The following is a 19030-nucleotide window of genomic DNA, read 5'->3' as shown; positions in this document are numbered from 1 at the left end:
GCCTGAAGTAACAATTTTAATGTTTTAAAATGTATTTATTATTAGTCACAAGTAGGCTTACATTAACACTGCAATGAAGTTACTGTCAAAATCCCCTAGTTGCCATACTCACGCACCTGTTCGGGTATACTGAGGGAGAACTTAGCATAGCCGATGCATCTAACCAGCTCATCTTTCGGACTGTGAGGGGAAACCAGAGCACCCCGAGGAGGAAGCCAAAGCTGTCTACAGTTTTAATTACAAAACTGACCTGGATGTTTTAATTACAAAACTGACCTGGATGTTTTAATTACAAAACTGACCTGGATGTTTTATTAGCTTTTACACACACTGCAACAGAAACATTTTTAACTACGTTTATTGGTAAAGAAAAAGGCTAACTTTTTTTTAAAAAATTACTTTATTTTGCATGTTGAAAGGTATTTACAAAAAACTCCACACAGTTAAAAATCTTTACAGATAATATTGAATATAAAGAATTGAAATCCATCCCCTGGAGCTATTTTTACAGACACTGGAATCACACATACTCTCCGCAGTCTGAGATGATCACTTTCTGTTTTGGTTTTCCATCTTTAGAACCTTGAGCCTGAAATACAAAAAAGTGTGACAAAAGAGTCAACCTCAAATAATAATCCAGAGAAAATGCAACTGTTTGTTTGAGATTCTTTTGTTTTTGAAATAAAATTCATTAGTTTTGATTAATTTTTAAAAAAAGAGGCTAAAGCATTGAAGACTTTTACTGTTCTGGTCAGGTTTGATTTATCCTGCTTCATACAATGTTGATATTGCCAGAAGTTTTGCCAGTGTCATTCAGATCTATGGGTAGATGATCTGTACACAGATTATCTACAGTACAAAGACAATATGATGGCTGGACTACGTGAAACGTAAGTTTCTCTGCTTTGCCTCTAACAAAGTTCATGATGTCTTTAAAACAAAGAGCCAACTGACTCCAACTTCCCAGTTAGATTCATAGAATCATACAGTGCAGAAAGAGACCATTTGGCCCATCGAGTCTGCACTGACTATAATGCCCCCTCCCAGGCCCTATCCCTATAACCCCATGCATTTACCCTAGCTAGTCCCCCTGACACTAATGGACAATTTAGCAAGGCCAAGATACCGAACCTGTACAAGTTTGGACTGTGGGAGGAAACCGGAGGAAACCCACGCAGACACGGACAGAATGTGCAAACTTTGCACAAACAGTGACCCAAGCTGGGAATTGAACCCGGGTCCTTGGTGCTGTGAGGCAGCAGTGCTAACCACTGTGCCACCATGCTGCCATTTGTAGTAAAGCAACCAACCAACAAACAAAACACAATTCCTTTAAAAAAAATCATACCTGAACAATGTTAGAAATTCAACAGTTTTTGACAATTGGAGAGTAACCCATTTTGATTGCTCTAGTAATTTTCACATACACAAGATTTCTTTCATTTGGGAGTTGTGGATTTTTCACCCTTCAGCTTTGTCCTGGTCATATCCTCTCCTGTGCCTTTGATAAAGCGCAGTCTGTCCTTCTTTCCAAACCCCCAATATCTGCTGGATGTTTCTGGTCTCTGCACAAAACAGTCCTGTTCTACTTTGGCTCCCTGGCCCAAGAACCTTGGTGGCCCAGCACTTCTTCTCCCTAATTGACCATCATTAGCAATACTTATCTACTCTTCCTGAGGCATCATATAATGATTTGGAAAATGAGTTCAGAGAATACTCAATAGGTTTAATTACAAATGAATTTTTAGATTTACAAACATAGAAAATAGGAGGAGCAGACCATTCAACCCTTCAAACCTGTTCCACTATTCAACATGATCATGGCTTATCCTCTATCGCAACACCATTCTCTTGCATTGTCCTCATACTCCTTGACGTCTTTAGAGTCTAGACATCTTTCCTTCTTAAATATATTCAGTGATTTGGCTTGCACAGCCTTCTGTGATAGAGAATTCCACAGGTTCGCCACCCTCAGTGAAGAAGTTTCTCCTCTTAGTCTTAAATGGCCCAATCCATATCCTGAGACCTTGCTCTCGCCCTCCCAGCCAGATGAAACATCATCCCTGAATCCAGTCTGACCAGCTCTGTCAGAATTTTATATGTTTCAATTAGATCCCCCCTCATTCTTTTAAACTCCAGTGAATACAGACCCAGTCGCCCCAATCTCTCCTCGTATGACAATCCTGCCATCCCAGGAATCAGTCGCTGAACTCTACGGCAAGTGTACCCTTTCTTAGATAAGGAGACCAGAGCTGCACACAATACTCCAGGTGTGACCTCAAAGAAATGAAGTAATTTAAAACAAAGTGAAAGTTATGCTGCTTAAATGACAAGTAAATTTGTATTGGCAGACGGCTGGCATTAACACTGCTTGTCATATAGGATAGTGGGGTAAGCAGTCAGGAGATGGAGAGAAAGAAAAACTGAACAAAATAACTTATTGCACTCACTCCCAAATTTTATACTCACTTCAATCTGTTTGACAACATCCATTCCCTCCACCACTTCCCCAAATACCACATGCTTTCCATCCAACCAGTCTGTCTTGTCAAGGGTAATGAAAAACTGAGAGCCATTTGTGTTTGTTCCGGAGTTTGCCATTGACAGTAAACCTAAACAGAAAACAGATCATAAACACCACTGTGCATGGTTAATCAGTCTAAAATTCAATAATTTCCCCATCTGCTAAAATATTTTTATGATTAGCTCCTTAGGTTGTGAAGTTACCATAAGAATTATTGCACTCCAAGCACCAAGAAAATATCCTACAGAGCGGAATAAAACCATTGTGAAGTAAAACAGACTGCATAGAAAAGATATTGGTAAATGCTAAATCTTGGGTTTCTCCAACTGTTCCAGATGGTAAATTTTTATTTATTCATGTATGGGACATGGGCATCGCTGGCTGGCCAGCATTTATTGCCCATCCCTAGTTGCTCTAGGGCAGCTGAGAATCAACCACATTGCTGTGGTTCTGGAGTCACATGTAAATCAGACCAAGAAAGGATGGCAGATTTCCTTCCCTAAAGGACATTAGTGAACCAGATGGGTTTTTCCAACAATAAACAATGGTTTCATTGTCATTTTAATTCCAGATTTTTTTAAAATTCAAATTCCACAACCTTCCATGGCAGGATTCGAACCCAGGTTCCCAGGGCATTAGCTGAGCTTCTGGATTGATAGTCTTGTGATAATAGCACCAGGCCATTGCCTCCCCTTTTAAATGATGGTAAATGCACCACCTCATGAAGTATTGAGCCATCATGGAATCCCTACAGTGCAGAAGGAGGCCATTTGGCCCATTGAATCTGCACCAACCACAATCTCACCCAGTTCCTATTTCCATAGCCCCACGTATTTACCCTGCTAATCCCCTGACAGCAGGGTCAATTTAGCGTGGCCAATCAACCTAACCCGCACATCTTTTGGACTGTGGGAGGAAACTGGAGCACCTTTAGGAAACCCATGCAGACATGGGGAGAACATGCAAACTCCACAAAGGCAGTGACCTGAGGCTGGAATTGAACCCCGGTCCCTGGCACTGTGAGTCAGCAGTGCTAACCATTGTGCTAAGGGGCTGCCCCCATATTGCCTACAAAGTTTATAGATTCAATCCCTGGACTGTTAGCGCTCCTAACACTGCTGCAATACAGAGCAACTATTAGTGGTTGTAATGTCCTCTACACTCAGGAAAGGGAGAAACCTGGTTCCTGCTTCTGATCACACTTGCAAAGACACAGAGAAAGGGGAGTTTCAACTTGAACTATGATACCCTCCACAATCAAATAGCCTGCCATTGTTGACCATCCAGAATGACAAAGAGCAAAGAACTTCTCGAATTTATGATATTCTGTTGGAGCTTAAGGAACAGGAAAGTAGCAATTTGACTTAAACTGAGAAACTGCAGTCAGAAAATTTTAATTAGGTACTTTATCTACTTACTAAGGCAATTTATGCACAGAATTTTTAAGGATTTATTTTATAGTGTACAAATATAAAAAAGCTGATATGTAACTACAGCCAATTTCCATCTATTAATAATATATAAACATGTCTATAACTTTTCCATTACTTTTTCTATTCATTAGCAAAAAGGTAAAAATTTTTAATTTGCTGTTTGCAGGTAAACCAGCCACAGAGTGATGCAGAACATAAATAACTGGGCCATAGACCAACATTCCTGCTAATATTTCTTTCTGTGCAATTATTCTTTTAAGTAAGTGAACAGTAACTTAAATGAGCCAATTTGTGTTCCTCCTGCAGAGCTGAGAGGGAAAATGGTTGCTGGTTAAGATCAGCACTGCCTATTTCAGTATTATAACCATGTCCAGCTGATAGATGTGAAGCTGTAGTTTACACACTAAGGTTACATTTCAATGTAAAACTCACTGGACTATTTTTAAAAAGGAACTGAAACAATCTACCTGGTGCTAAGTGCTTTAGGATAAAGTTTTCATCATCAAACTTCTTGCCGTAGATGGATTTGCCGCCTGTTCCATTGTGGTTGGTGAAGTCGCCACCCTGACACATGAACTGTGGGATGATACGATGGAAGCTGCTGCCTTTAAACCCAAATCCTTTCTCGTGTGTACAGAGGCAACGGAAATTCTCTGTAAGAAACGTGTTGTTAAATATTCACAAAAGGACAACTTGAGGAATCTTACTAAATCCACACACAAGAGTGCGAGAATTAGGAGCAAGAGTAGGCCATTCGGCCCCTCAGGCCTGCTCCATCATTCAATACAACCATGGCTGATCTGATTGAGATCTTAACTCCTCTGTCACCCATAATCTTTGACTCCCTTGTCAATCAAAAATCTGTCTATTCAATCTTGAAAATGGCCCCCTCGCTTCCATTGTTCTCTGGAAAAGCGAATTCCACAGACTAATGACACTCAGAAAAATAATTCTCCTCATTTCAGTATTAAATGGGAGGCTCCTAATTTTTAAACTGTGCCCCCTTGCTCTAGGTTCACCACAATATCCACCCTCAGGATCCTATCTGTTTCAATAAGATCATCTCTCATTCTTCCAAACCCTAATGGGCATTGGCCCAACCTGTTCAACTTTTCCGCATAAAATAATCCCTGGAATCAGTTCAACGAACCTTCTTTGAACTGCTTCAGAGTTATATCCTTCCTCAAGATACCAGCTATTAATAAGATAAAATCAAAATACTACAGATACTGGAAATCAAAAATAAAAACAAAGTGCTGGAAAAACTCAGCAGGTCTGGCAGCATCTGAGGAGAGAGAAAAACAGTAAATGTGGAGTTAAATATGATTCTTCTTCCATTCAGAAAATAACTGACTCATTAGTGGCTTAATTTTGTGATAAAAAGAATGCTTAATTCACAACCAGATTGTTGTAAATCTTAAATAAAATCAGAAAATGCTGGAAAAAGGGGGTGTGGCTACATAATGGTTTTGTTACTGAGCTGGTAATCCAAAAGCTGGGACTAAAATCCAAACACATATGGCTGGAAAATTTAACTTCAATTAATTAAATACACTAGAAATAAAAAGCTAGCCTCAAAAATAGTAACCATGAAACAACTGGATTGTCATAAGAACCCATCTGGTTCACTACTGTTCTTTAGGGAAGGAAATCTGTCAGACTTACATGGTCTGGCCTATATGTAACTCCAGACCCACAGCAATGTGGCTGCCTACGGCCAAGCAAGCATTCAGCTGTATTTAAGAAGGTGACTCAGCACCTCTCGAGGGCAATTATGGATGGACAATAAAATGCTGGGCTTGGCAGAAACACTCACATCCCAAAAAGCTAGCATGCAGGTACAGCAAGTGATTAGGAAAGCAAATGAAATGCTGGCAAGGAACCCCCACTGCCCACCCAAATCTTCTCACCGTCTGCCTCCTCCACCGCCCCTCCATCTCCCATAAAATGTCAAATGCAGCCCATTGGGTTGGCATAAATGATCCACGAACCACTCAGACCCAAGTCACTCATGGTACTCTCAGATGGAAGGTCCAGAAAGGAAGATGTAGCTTATATAACAGACAATGTAAATGAAAGGGTGAAAACACTTTGTCATTAACACAATTTATGTGGTCTTTGCTCTCAATAATTAGGCAGGTCACACAACTTTTACCTGCAGTCATTGGAACAACATCAGCTCGCAATAAAAAGCGTAATCTGCCAGCGGGTTTATTGCCAATCTTGATGTCCATGTAGACTTGAGGATTGGTCCTTGTTTTTTTGGCCGGTGGCTCATCCTAAAGAAAAACCATTTATTTTTAATGCTTTTTTCCAAAAATGTGAATATAAGAAAACATTTTTTAAAATCCACGCATTTAAAACCAGGAAGATTTTTCTAATCTCATAAATTACATCAATATCTGATTAGTGAACAGAGATTGGATACCTACACATTTTTAAGACATCATTTAACATATATATTCCATTAATGTTTTACTTCACAATTTGCCACTTTATACTCAAATGAATCACCTTACCTCAAATATTGTGTGGGTTGCACATTAGATAAAGGTGCATTTTTAAATTATAATGCACACATCTTCAAGAAATTAGGCAATGCATCTTTTTACCCATTGTTTCAAGATATGGTAAACTATGTGATACAAGTGTACATCATTTACAAGATACACTGCTGCAACTTACCAAAGCTCCTTTGACAGCACCTTCCAAACCCTTGACCTCTACTACCTCAAAGGACTTAGGCAGCAGACCCATGTGAACACCACCATCTGCAAGTTTCCCAGCAAGCCACTCACCATCCTGACATGGAAATACATCACCATTCCCCCAGTCACTGGGTCAAAATCCTGGAATTTGTTTCCTAACAGCACTGTGGGTGTACTTACACTTGATAGACTGCAGTATTTCAAGAAAGTGACTCATCACCACCTTCTCCAGGGCAATTAGGGATGGGCAACAAATGTTGCCTTACCAGCAATGCCCACATCCCTCGAAAAAACGTAAAAAGTAACTTTTCTCCTTTGATTCCAAGAAGGGCAGCACGGTGGCACAGTGGCTAGCACTGCTGCCTCACAGCACTAGGGACCTGGATTCAATTCCGGCCTTGGGTGACTGTCAGCATGTTAACATAGGAAAATGCTCCAAGACGCATCCATCTCACCTCCTGTGTTTGTGTCTTTCCATCTCTGCCTCCTTGCTCTTCATTTTCATTCTCTTCCAGCGTCTTTCCAGCAAACTTCTTTAACCAGTCATCATCTGACCACACTAGAAAGAAGGAGACACTCTTTATCTTTCACCCAAAAGCCTCAGATCATTTATATTCTCGATAAACAGTTATCTATTATTTCTTAAAATTACCAGGACTGTCGCAACTCCTTTCCCAAAATTGTGCACTGAATTCTCCTTTGGTCAGGCAGGGAAATTCATTTTAAGCATTCACACAAACCCACAATATCAACATTGTACCTGTCAGTACTACTGGATTAAAGCTGTTTCATTATCAAAACTACTTTGTTACTCAAATAATAAGCACCTCTACTGTTACAAACAATTCCAACTTTTCTTTCTGCTGCAGTATCTCCCCCCCAGGTGTTGTTGCCTTCCAAATCTGTGCCCATCTCTTCTGCAACTCCCTGCATGAGTCTGCGTAATTAGTTAGTGCGGCCTCTTAAAATGGTCTTACTCATGTTCTCCATGACTGTAACCATTGTGCATTATTCATTCTTGATCTCTCTGCAGCCTCCGACATGGTCAGCCGTAGCATCGTTCTCAACATCTCAACATCCAATCTTTGGTTCAATCAGACTATTCAGGTTTGGGTCCATTAGCATCCATCCTTCTCAGAACCACAGCATCTCCAGCAATGGCTTCCTTTCATCAACTCCACAGTCCCCTCCAACCCCACTCAGACTATCCTTAGTTCTCACTCAAATCTAAACATAGAACCAGAGTCAGCTTCCTCATGTAAACTTGTGGTATCCACTGCCTCAGTTTTACATAGGCATTAGGAGCAGGAATAGGCAATTCAGCTCTTCGAGCCCGCTCCGCCATTTAACGTGATCACGGCTGATCTTATCCTGGTCTCGACTCCACTTTCCTGCCTGCTCCCCACTGCTCTTTATCCCACTTTCCATCAGAAACATATCCGTCTCTTACCTGAATCTAATGATTGATAGATTCTGCCTCCACTGCACTCTGGGGCAGTGAGTTCCACAGGTTCACAGCCCTCTGAGAGAAGTCGTTTCTCCTTATCTCAGTTTTGAACTTACCTCCTCTCACGCTAGAGACCACAGAGAGGACTATTGATCCCGGATGGGATTTTACGGTTTCGGGATGAGCGAGACCGTAAATTCCCTTCCATTGTCTATGACCTCTTGTTCTAGACTGTTCCACAAGGGAGAACACCTGGTCAACACTTTATATACCTCAGTCAGATCCCCCCTCATTCTTCTAAATTCCAGCGAGTACAAGCCCAAGCTATTCTGCCACTCAGTCTCCTCAAGACTATTTGTCTGACTGTTATTTTAATGAGCCACAATTTCATCCATTTAAATAAGACCAAAGCTTCTCTGGCCCAAAAAGCATCCAGTATCATCTCCCCCTAAGTTTTACCCTAATATTACCCAAGTGAGCAATTTGAAATGTATCCCACCACAGAAACAATGAATCAAACATCCTTCCCCCCACAATGTTAGGTCAGAGTGAACAGCAATAGCCTACAAATCTTTGCACAAAAATAAAATGTTGCTACAGATTGGTCACACACGCTGAGAGTACCGGCAGCCACTTAAATCAGAGAGCAACAGTGAGAATCCAGCATGGAGTTAATGGGATTAGAGCAAAAGAAGGGGAAAGAAAAGGAGATATTAACTTTCATTAACGTGCGAAACTGCAAAGGTGGAACTGCAAACTATCCCCTGCTGCAGTTAGCTTTGCATCAATGCTCTGTGTCTTTAAATCAATTTCCTCCAAGAAGGTGGAATCAAATTTCACTCCCTCAATTACTGTATCCATCCACTTCAACACGCGACATCAGATATACAGCTGCCTTTCCAATAAATCATTTCAACACCGTACTTCGGGTTCCCTAGTCTATTGTGCTTACTCGACAGACGTGCTTGTAATTAGACTGATATACCATGAGTCCTTCATAACTGGATTGGACACAGCACAAACACAGATTAAATAAATAATCACAGACTGTGCCAACATGGTGTGAAAAATTATCTTTATTCTGTTGAACTCTGTTCCAGAATGAACAGAAACACTGCCCTCAAAGGATTCACCAGCGATTAAAATTGTCAGCTTTTGTTCAACTCCATTTTTATTCACAATCAGTTCAAATAAACAGAAGTGAGAAAATACCGGAAAGTTATATTTTTCTTTAATCACATCTACCTTCTTTTTATGTTTTTGACCAAATTTCCTTCCTACCCTCCTGAAGGAATTGATTCCGTTGATATGATTCCCTATGTGCTGCATGGATATCAAGTACCCTCCAGCACCTGACTGAGTAACCATTATTTACACCTACACCTTAACAGTACTGACAGCTATTCAACTATTGCAGCATCTGAGTTTTTGCATTATTCTTTACATATGAACAAAAAGCCTGAGTGGGCCTTTTGGCCCCTCAAGTCTGCTCCACCATTTAGTAAGATCATGGCTGATCTGATAGAAACCTCCAATCTGCAACCTGCCTACACCTCATAAGCTAATACCTCCTTGCTTACCCAAAGTCTATCCAGATCCGCCTTAAAAATATCCAAAGATTCTGCTTTCACCGTCTTTTCAGGAAGAGTGTTCCAAAGACCCACGACCCTCTGAGAAACATTTTCAGCTCATCTCAGTTTTAGATGGGCACACCCTCATTTTTACCAGTGATCAGCCCCCCTATTTGAAATTCTCCCACAAGAGGAAACATTGTCTCCACATCCACCCTGTCCAGACCCCTCAGGATCTTAGATGCTTCAATCAAATCACCTCTTACTCTTGTAAACTACAGTTGACACAAGCTTAGCCTGTTCAACCTTTCTTCATAGGACAACCCACCCACTCCAGTTATTATTCTGGGAGATCTTATCCAAACTGTTTCCAATGCATATACATCCTTCCTTAAATAAGATAACCAATACTGTACACAGTGATACCGATATAGTCCCATTAATGCTCTATAAATGAAGTATAATCTCTCTAATTTTATATTCAATTTCCCTCACAATAAACAATAATATTCCATTTTCTAATTACTTGCTGTACCTGCATACTAACCTTTTGTGATTCATGCGCTTGGACACCCAGGTCCCTCTGTACCTCAGAGCTCTGCAATCTTTCACCATTTTGATAATGAGCTTCTTTTTGATTCTTCCATGCAAAAATGGACAATTTCACATTTTCCCACATTATACTCCATTTGCCAAATCTCTGCCCACTTCCTTGACCCATCTATATCGTTTTGTAGTCTCCTTATGTCCTCTTCACAACTTACTTCCCTACCTATCTTTGTGCCATCAGCAAATTTGGCAACCATCCCTCCAATCCATTCATCCAAGTCATTTACATAAATTGGGAATAGTTGAGATCTCGGCACCGATTCCTGTGGCACATCACTCATTACATCTCATCAACCAGGAAAAGATGCATTTACTCCTACTCTATGTCTCCTGTTCGCCAGCCAATCTTCCACTCATGCCAATATGTTTCCTGAGCTTTTATTTTCAGCAATTCCTCGCCTAATTTGCCAGTTCAAACTGGAGGTTGGTCCTGGATTTTTCTTTTTTCAGTTGAACCTGCTCACTAAGCCTGCATGAGCCTCTGGTCAACAATCAAGCATCTTGTTTATAAAAGTTGTTCCCATTCCTCACCTGCTCTTGAGGATCCCTCTTTAATTCGCATCGGTTTTGCCAGATTCACTCGGATTGTCCTTCCAAAAAGTTCAGATTCATTCTGATAAATGGAAAGACAAAAGGAGAGTTAACCCTCTATTCATTATGGCACACTCATTAAGTTAAAGTTTACTTATTAGTCACAAGTAGGCTTACATTACAGTGTCATGAAGTTATTACAAAATTCCCCTAGTCACCACACTCAGCTGCCTGTTTGGGTACACAGAGAGAATTTAACATAGCCAATGCACCTATCCCGCACAGACATGGGGAGAATGTGCAAACTCCACGCAGACAGTGACCCACGCAGGGAATCGAACCCAGGTGTGTGGCGCCGTGAGGCAGCAGTGCTAACCACTGTGCCATCGTGCCAACCCTTGGTTATACCATGGTGTTATACAATGGCTCTTTGGTCAGCACTGACATTCCAGGTTATTTAGTATGTATAGAAATACAATTGTGTTCTCAAGAATACAACTTTGTTTACAATTATTATAAAAAGACGCCACTTATTATAAAATGGTTTAGAGCTGTCAGTTTGCTCACTTTTCCCAGACTGCATGCCACTTACCATATTATCAATGGCAGCTGCAGCATCCTGGAAGAGAAGGTGAAAGGTTGTGAATTGTCAATAAACAGCACAAAGCACTCAACCCCATTGTCAACTGAGCACCTGGGGAAGAAATCTGTAAATCACACTGGGGATTTAATTCATGAATGGGACAGTAACACTAAAAGTAAAATAAATGAAGACCAAATGATCTCCACAGCCTCCCGTAAAGAGCCTTTGTGTTACAGATATAAATATGTAGGAGTAAAGTGTAAAGAACATGCATGGCTCAGGCAAATCCACACATTCCAAATGTTGTCCACTGATCAACAATTACAAGCAGGAGCTCTGACTAATGATTGCCCTCCTCAGGACATGGAACTGGAAACCAATTGTTATTCAAGCTTCCATGAAACTTACTATAAATATTCTTGGAGTGCGGTGGACAGTAAGGTTAAGTACCACAGAAAGCCAAGTTGGCCTTTCAGTACATTTCACACCAACAGCAAATAAAGATGAAAGGAAATGTAGAAACACAGAAGCTAGAAGCAGGAGTAGGCCATCTGGGTTTACCCCTTATCCTCAAACTATGACCTCCAGTTCTGGACTCCCCCCACCACTGGGGACATTCTTTCTGGATCTACCCTGTCTAACCCTGTTAGAATTTTATAAGTTTCATTTATGCTAAACAAATTAAAAACTTGAAGCTGATATTCAGGTCTTTCAGGCACTGCATACTTATTGTTTTCACCTGATCACTTCTAATTAAAACATTATTCAATCACTGGTTTAATCAAATCCAACTAGCACCCAAACTGTATTTCATCACATCCCCAGCATTAAAGGCTTTTTCAGCTTCGGAGAAAAGATAAAAGCAAGCTACTCACCTCAGCATTCTCAAATTCAATGAATGCAAAACCTCGGTGTTTTTCTGTTTAATAAAGAATTCAGATTTTTACTCATTCGTAATCTTTATTACTGAGTTACCAATATAAAAGCATTGAGTTTCAATCATTGTTACACAGAAGTAGTTCTCACTGTATCTGGAAAATCATGCTGAGTGCTTTGTTTTCAATTCTTTACAAATGTTCGATTTCAACCTATATTTTACAGACTTAATTTTCAGCATTAGAATTTTGGAAAAGAGTTCAAAAAGCATTCAATGATTCAGATGTGACTTAAATTTGTAGGTAAAGGGCAACATTCTGTAGAAAGATCTTTATATCACAAAAGAACTTGATATTTACTCTCTCGTTGCACGTACTCTGAATCTGATCCATTCAGACAGGGGAATTTTATAAGTACCTGTTTCATAGTCTAGTGGAATTTGAATGTCCATTATGTCTCCAAATGGAATAAAAGCTGCATGAAGGACCTTCTCATCTACCTCTTCAGCAAGGCCACCTATAGATGATAACACAAAATTTAACAATATAACAGAAAGCGCTTTCTGTGCTAACTGCAAGCTCCCCTCCAAGTCACAAACCAGCAACTTGGAATTATGATCAGTGTTCCTTACTGTGGCCGGGTCAAATTTTTGCAGCTTACCTCCTGGTGGCATTGTGGATGTACCGACCACACATGGACCACAGCTCATCACCACTTTCTCAAGGGCAATTCAGGGTAACAACAAGAGCTAGCCTAGTCAGTGTGCTCACATCCTGTAAAAGGACTTTTTTTAAATCAAGCAACAAAAAGCCTACTCACTCCAATCAGCAAGAACACTGACAAGCTTGTGAGACAGGAAGAGAACACGAGGTGGCACATTTCGTAGAATCCCTACAGTGCAGAAGGCGGACGTTCGGCCCATCGGGTCTGCACCGACCACAATCCCACCCAGGCCTATCCCCATAACCCCACATATTTACCCTGCTGATTCCCTGACATTACGGTCAATTTAGCATGGCCAATCAACCAAACCTGCACATCTTTGGATTGTGGGAGGAAATCGGAGCACCCAGAGGAAACCCTCACAGACACGGGGAGAACGTGCAAACTCCACACAGATGGCGTGACCTGAGGCTGGAATTAAACCCGGGTCCCTGGCACTGTGAGGCAGCAGTGCTAACCACTGTACCACTGTGCTGCTGCATTTCAATTAACGCCAAACTTTTTGTGAGAGGTTACATTTAACTAAGTGTTACGTTAATCACAGGATATAATAGGGTATCTCCTCTATGAAAATTCTATCCCTTCAATCCTCACTCAGTCTTTCCATTGAGTGATTGTTTATTCTTGATGACATCAATCTCGACCCAAACTCACTTTGCCCACCGTATTATAATTCTATTTGACGACTCTGTACTAAGATACATTTTTATTTAAATAAAACTTCTTTAACTTTGCAATCAAAAGAGTCTTGCCTTACCTAATGGGTTTAAAGAATCACATATTTTGGACTGCCTGAATTTCTTTTTACATTAATTTTCTTTTTAAAAAGTCAGTTTTCCCTCCATATTTTCACATTAATTTTAAAGCAAAACACAATCTCTCTGAGCAGGCCAGGTCTCTGATAAAGTGAAATTTTTTATGCTGTTTGTGAAATACGATGTTCAGTGTTAACAAATCTGTAGTTATTTACAGCACGCAGCACCCTGAAGATTCCTATCATTTTGTCTGTGTATTTTAAAAGTGAAAATTGCAAATATTCAAAACATTTGCCCTGGCAAAAGAAATAGTCTCCAACTTTCCACTGGTATTGAAACAAGTGATTGCCCAATATCTTATTATACAAATTAACAGTCTAAAAATGGCTCACAACAGCGCCTACAAATGAATTTGAATGGCTAAAATTCATTCCACGAAAATTGAAAATGCAACATTTCTTAAATAAGTTGTCCAACTCGTACTTTTTCATTATTTTTTGCTTTCAAGCAAAATTTTTTTTGGTCACATTGTGATGAGCTAAGGACTGAATAACTTGCTTCACTTCAGAACAGTATGTTTCCCATTATATATCCCTCCTCCAGATAAAAGTGATTCATTTTGCAACACAAAACTGCTGAACGTAATGCAATCGACAAAGGTGTACGGAACACAGTAAGCTGTGAATAAACAGAGCCTTCCAATCTGGCACTTCTTGTCTGACAAGGAGCTCCTCAACTGTTTAAGAAAGGGATCCATTACTTTTATATGCCTTCGCTTTGACATTTAAATATAAAACATATTTTTACTGCAACAACATTTTATAGATCAGTGTTAACATTAGGTTGCAGCACCAAGAGAGTTCCTTGAAATCCACTGCCTTACTCCTTGGAAGAAAACACATCGCCTGCAAAGTATGTCAGCCAGTGGGTTAGATGTGCTATGGTTTACTGCAGTCTTAAAATAAGGCCATGTACTATTTAAACACACACACAAAGATATCGCATTATCTCTTGACCAGATGCAGTTGTAGAATGCCTTACTAGCTATCTAGAATCCCTACAATGAGGAATAAGATGATTCAGCCCATCAAGTCTGCACCAACTCTCCGACAGAGCATCTTATCCAAGCCCAGCCACACCCTATGCCTATAACTCTATGCATTTAACATGCTAATCCCTCTAACCTACACATCTTGGGACACTAAGGGGCAAGTTAGCATGGCTAATTCGCCTAACCTGCACATCTTTGGATTGTGGGAGGAAACTGGAGTGCCCGGAGGAAACCTCTGTGGAAATGGGGAGAACGTGCAAGCTCCACACCGACAGTGACCTGAGGCTGGAATCCCAGATCCCTGGTGCTATGAGGCAACAGTGCTAATCACTGTGCCAATGTACTGCCGCTTATTAAAATCTCTACAGTGCAGAAGAGGCCATGCGGCCCATCGAGTCTGCACTAACTCTCTGAACAATTATCTTATTCAGGCCTTCTCCCCCATCCTATCCCTGTAACCCCACATATTTATCATTCATCTTACCTACACATCTTGGGACACTAAGGAGCACTTTATCATGGCCAATCCACCTAACCTGCACATTTTTGGACTGTGGGAGGAAAATGAAGCATCTGGAAGAAACCCACGTAGACACAGGGAGAACATACAAACTCCACACAGTCACCCAAGGCCAGAATTGAACCTCCTGGAGCTGTGAGGCAACACTGCAAGCCACTGTACCAAAGACACAGTCATTTATGGCATAGAAGAAGGCCATTCCATCCATCAAGTCTATGATTGCTCTCTGTGGAGAAATCCAGTCAATCCCATTCCTTCACTCTGTCCCTGTATCTCTGCAAGTTTATTTCCTTCAAGATCCCATCCATTTTCCATTTGAAAACATTGATTGTTCTTGCTCCCACCACCCTCGTGGGCAACTAGCTCCAAATCATTAGCATTTGCTTCAAAACTAAAATTCACTGTAACATTCCCTGGCATTTGTTGCCCTTAAAACATTCTGCACAGTTATTATTCCACCTCTTTGACTTTCAGATATTTCTCCTTCTAGTACCATTTGCTAACTTTTGAGGTTATCTACCTCAGGGTGCACTGAGGTGATTCCTCAGTGTTATTCCACTGAGGAATAACAGCCTGCAAATACTCCCTCCCATCAGGGGAAAAGCCTCATCTTTCCATTATGACTTTTCTGAAATAAAACATTCAGATAATCAAACATCCTGTCATTCTATAGCGAAATGTGTTAACATGCTTGCCTTCTCAATTAATGGAACATGTAACTGCTTAAGGATCAATGCACTTTAGATATTCCTTTTTTTAAAAAAAAAAATTGTGTTTTTATAGATATTTATTACAATGAAAATTAAGGAATCTATCCACTATCCCAGCTAAACTGTCTCCACATTGCCTGAATGGGCTGGATGTGACATTAAGCCAAGCAAGTCAATACATGACACTATCAGGAGCTGTAAGCTGACCTGTCAAAATGCCAATACCTAAAATCACAATATGGGTCTTTCTCAGATTAAAAACATTCTCATTATCTGGACAATTGTTGGTTACTGTGTTGAAAGCCATTACACTAACAACACTGAGTTATGTATAATTATTCCTTCTGACCCAATTATAACTTGATAAATCTTCAAAGGCCACATGAATATTTAGCCATGACAAAGTAAGGCATTGGCTGTTCAGGTCAACATACTAAACAATTGATATTGTGTTTTTATAGACAGTTAATGCAATGAAAGTTAAGGAATCTATCCACTAATCCAGCTAAACAGTCTCCACATTGCCTGAGTGGGCTGGATGTGACAATAAGCCAAGCAAGTCAATATACGACACTATCAGGAGCCGTAAGCTGACCTGTCAAAATACCAACACCTACAATCACAATAGGGGTCGTTCTCAGGTTAAAAACATTCTCACTATCCGGACAATTGTTGGTTACTGTGTTGAAAACTAAGTTGAAAATACTAACAACGCTAAGTTATGTATAATTATTCCTTCAACCTCCTGGCCCAATTATAATTTGATAAATCTTCAAAGGCCACATGAATATTTAGCCATAACAAGGTAAGGCATTGGCTGTTCAGGTTAATGTTCTAAACAACTGATATTTTGTACAACTCTACCCGCTTTTACAGGAAAGTGTTTGACGGATTGAAGAATAGGTGCTGGCCGTTTATTTCGAGCTTGTTGTAATGTTAAAAACAAACTGTAAAAATCCCAGAGAGGCCCGGCTTCCCTTCACAATGCAGTGAATGGTCAGCCTGAGGGGCTCCCCGCAATCCCAGCTCGATCCGGCCCAATTTAACCCACACACCGCTTCACCCGCCTCTGCTGGGGCTGTAAAGACAGACACAGTCAGTGCCTTTCTGTACAGAGGGAGAGCCGCCGCCGCCGCTGCCTTTCCTCACTCACTCACTCACCCACATACAACACCCGCTTGGTCGTCGCCATCTTGCCTTGAACTTTCCCCCCTTCACCTCCCACCTTTGACCCCGAGGGGCTGTTCCAGCTCCCTCAGTGCTTTGGCCTCCCTGGTTGACCGAACCAGCTCACTCTCTCTTAAAAAAAATACTCGATACCAACCTGAAAATAACTTGTTATTTTTTTTAAAAACCATTTTGTTTTGTTCTTTCAAGTGAATTAAGACAAATTGGGGGGTGGCACACTGGTACATCTGCCCTACAGCACCAGGGACCCAGGTTCGATTCCGCACCTTGGGTCACTGTGTGCAGTCTGCATGCTCTCCCCGTGTCTGCGTGGGCTTCCTCCAGGTGCTCCGGTTTCCACCAAAGGTGTGCGGGTTAGGTGGACTGGTCGTGTTAAATTGCTCCTTAGTGCTGGGGGGACTAGCTGGGGTTATAGAGATAGGGCCTGGATGGGATTGTGGTCGATACAGTCTCAATAGGCCGAATGGCCTCCTTCGGTACCGTAGGGATTTGATTCTATGAAGAGTACAAATTATCATAGATTTTCAGCAAAAATATAGAAGATATGATTGTTGATGTCATCGCATCAATGGACTCGATTTTTAAATTGTTTTAAAAATTAAAAGCTTAGGGCTATCAGGGAACCATATAATCTTTACAGTGCAGAAAGAGGCCATCCGGCCCATTTCCTCTAACCATGTGAGGGAAACAGCAGACCCCCCCCCCCACCACCAAATTGGTAGAAAAACAGTGTTCTGTGAACTTCAACACCCCACCATCACTTCTATTATATATTTATAGATCTTTCACAAGCATATTTACAGATGAAAGTAGCCACTGAATCTCAACCATTGCTCACCATTGTTATTCATAAAGGTCTTTTTCATGCTAAGAAATTGCCTTTTGGAATAAAATCTGCACTAGCCCAATTCCAAAGATCAATGGATCAGATTTTCAGTGGTCTCTCTGGTGCACAATGTTACCAACGTGATATTCTAATTACAGGGTTCAGTGAACAGGAGAACTTGAATAATTTAGAAGAAACATTGGAATGTCTTCAAGCACATGGCCTGCATAAAAAGAAAGAAACGTGTGACTTTCTTGAGACATCAGTCCAGTTTCTGGGTCCTGTTATAGATAGCAAAAACCTACATAAAGCACCTAAAAAGATGAAAACTATTTTAAAAGTACCATGTCCAACAAATGCAACACAATTGAAATCCTTTCTAGGATTAGTAAATTATCATGGCAAACTTGTTCTTAATTGTTTTAGTTTATTGTGCATGAAACAGTCATGGGACTGAACAACAGATTGTGAGAAGCATACAACGATGTCAGAAATGCTTCACAGAAGTCTCAAGCATTGGTTCATTTTAATCCTAAGCTATCATTGCTGCTTGCTTGCAACGCTTCACCTTATGGAGTTGGGGCAGTAGTTTCACATACTATGCCTTCAGCAGAAGAATGACTAATAGTTTTTGCTTCACATACTCTGGCTATGCTCATTAGGAAAAGAAGCACTGAATATAATTTTGGGGGCAAACAAAGGTTTCATTATTATTTATACAGTCGTCATTTCACAATATTGACTGATCATTGACCCTTAACTATTTGTGGGCGGTACAAAGGCATACCCTTGTTAGCTGCTAGTTGATTGCAAAGATGATCACTGATCTTACCTGTGCCGTCTTACAATATAAACTACCAGTCAGAGCAGTATGCTAACACTGATGCGTTATCACACTTAGCTTTACCTATTGAGCAGATGTCACCATTTAGTTTTGCTAATAGTATTTTTTTTTGCTAGTAGATTATATCCTAT

The 19030-nt window shown here is 40.6% G+C and overlaps 1 protein-coding gene across 1 annotated transcript; it reads right to left on the bottom strand.

Annotated features, from left to right (window-relative positions):
• Nucleotides 1-387: 387 nt before the first annotated feature.
• On the bottom strand, nucleotides 388-17246 carry ppie (peptidylprolyl isomerase E (cyclophilin E)). The gene is made up of 10 exons (XM_080211211.1): nucleotides 17203-17246; nucleotides 12700-12798; nucleotides 12282-12325; nucleotides 11416-11442; nucleotides 10824-10905; nucleotides 7121-7224; nucleotides 6113-6236; nucleotides 4425-4610; nucleotides 2470-2612; nucleotides 388-589 (listed from the first exon to the last, which is right to left on the bottom strand). Exons 1-10 carry the CDS (start codon nucleotides 17231-17233, stop codon nucleotides 521-523), a joined length of 909 nt encoding a protein of 302 aa, XP_080067337.1. The 5' UTR covers nucleotides 17234-17246; the 3' UTR covers nucleotides 388-520.
• Between the last annotated feature and the right edge of the window lie 1784 nt (nucleotides 17247-19030).

This window comes from Carcharhinus amblyrhynchos, chromosome 24, assembly GCF_965287045.1.
Source record: "Carcharhinus amblyrhynchos chromosome 24, sCarAmb.v2.hapA, whole genome shotgun sequence".
Lineage (NCBI taxonomy): Eukaryota > Metazoa > Chordata > Chondrichthyes > Carcharhiniformes > Carcharhinidae > Carcharhinus > Carcharhinus amblyrhynchos.
This window is presented reverse-complemented; position numbering and strand designations above follow the sequence as displayed.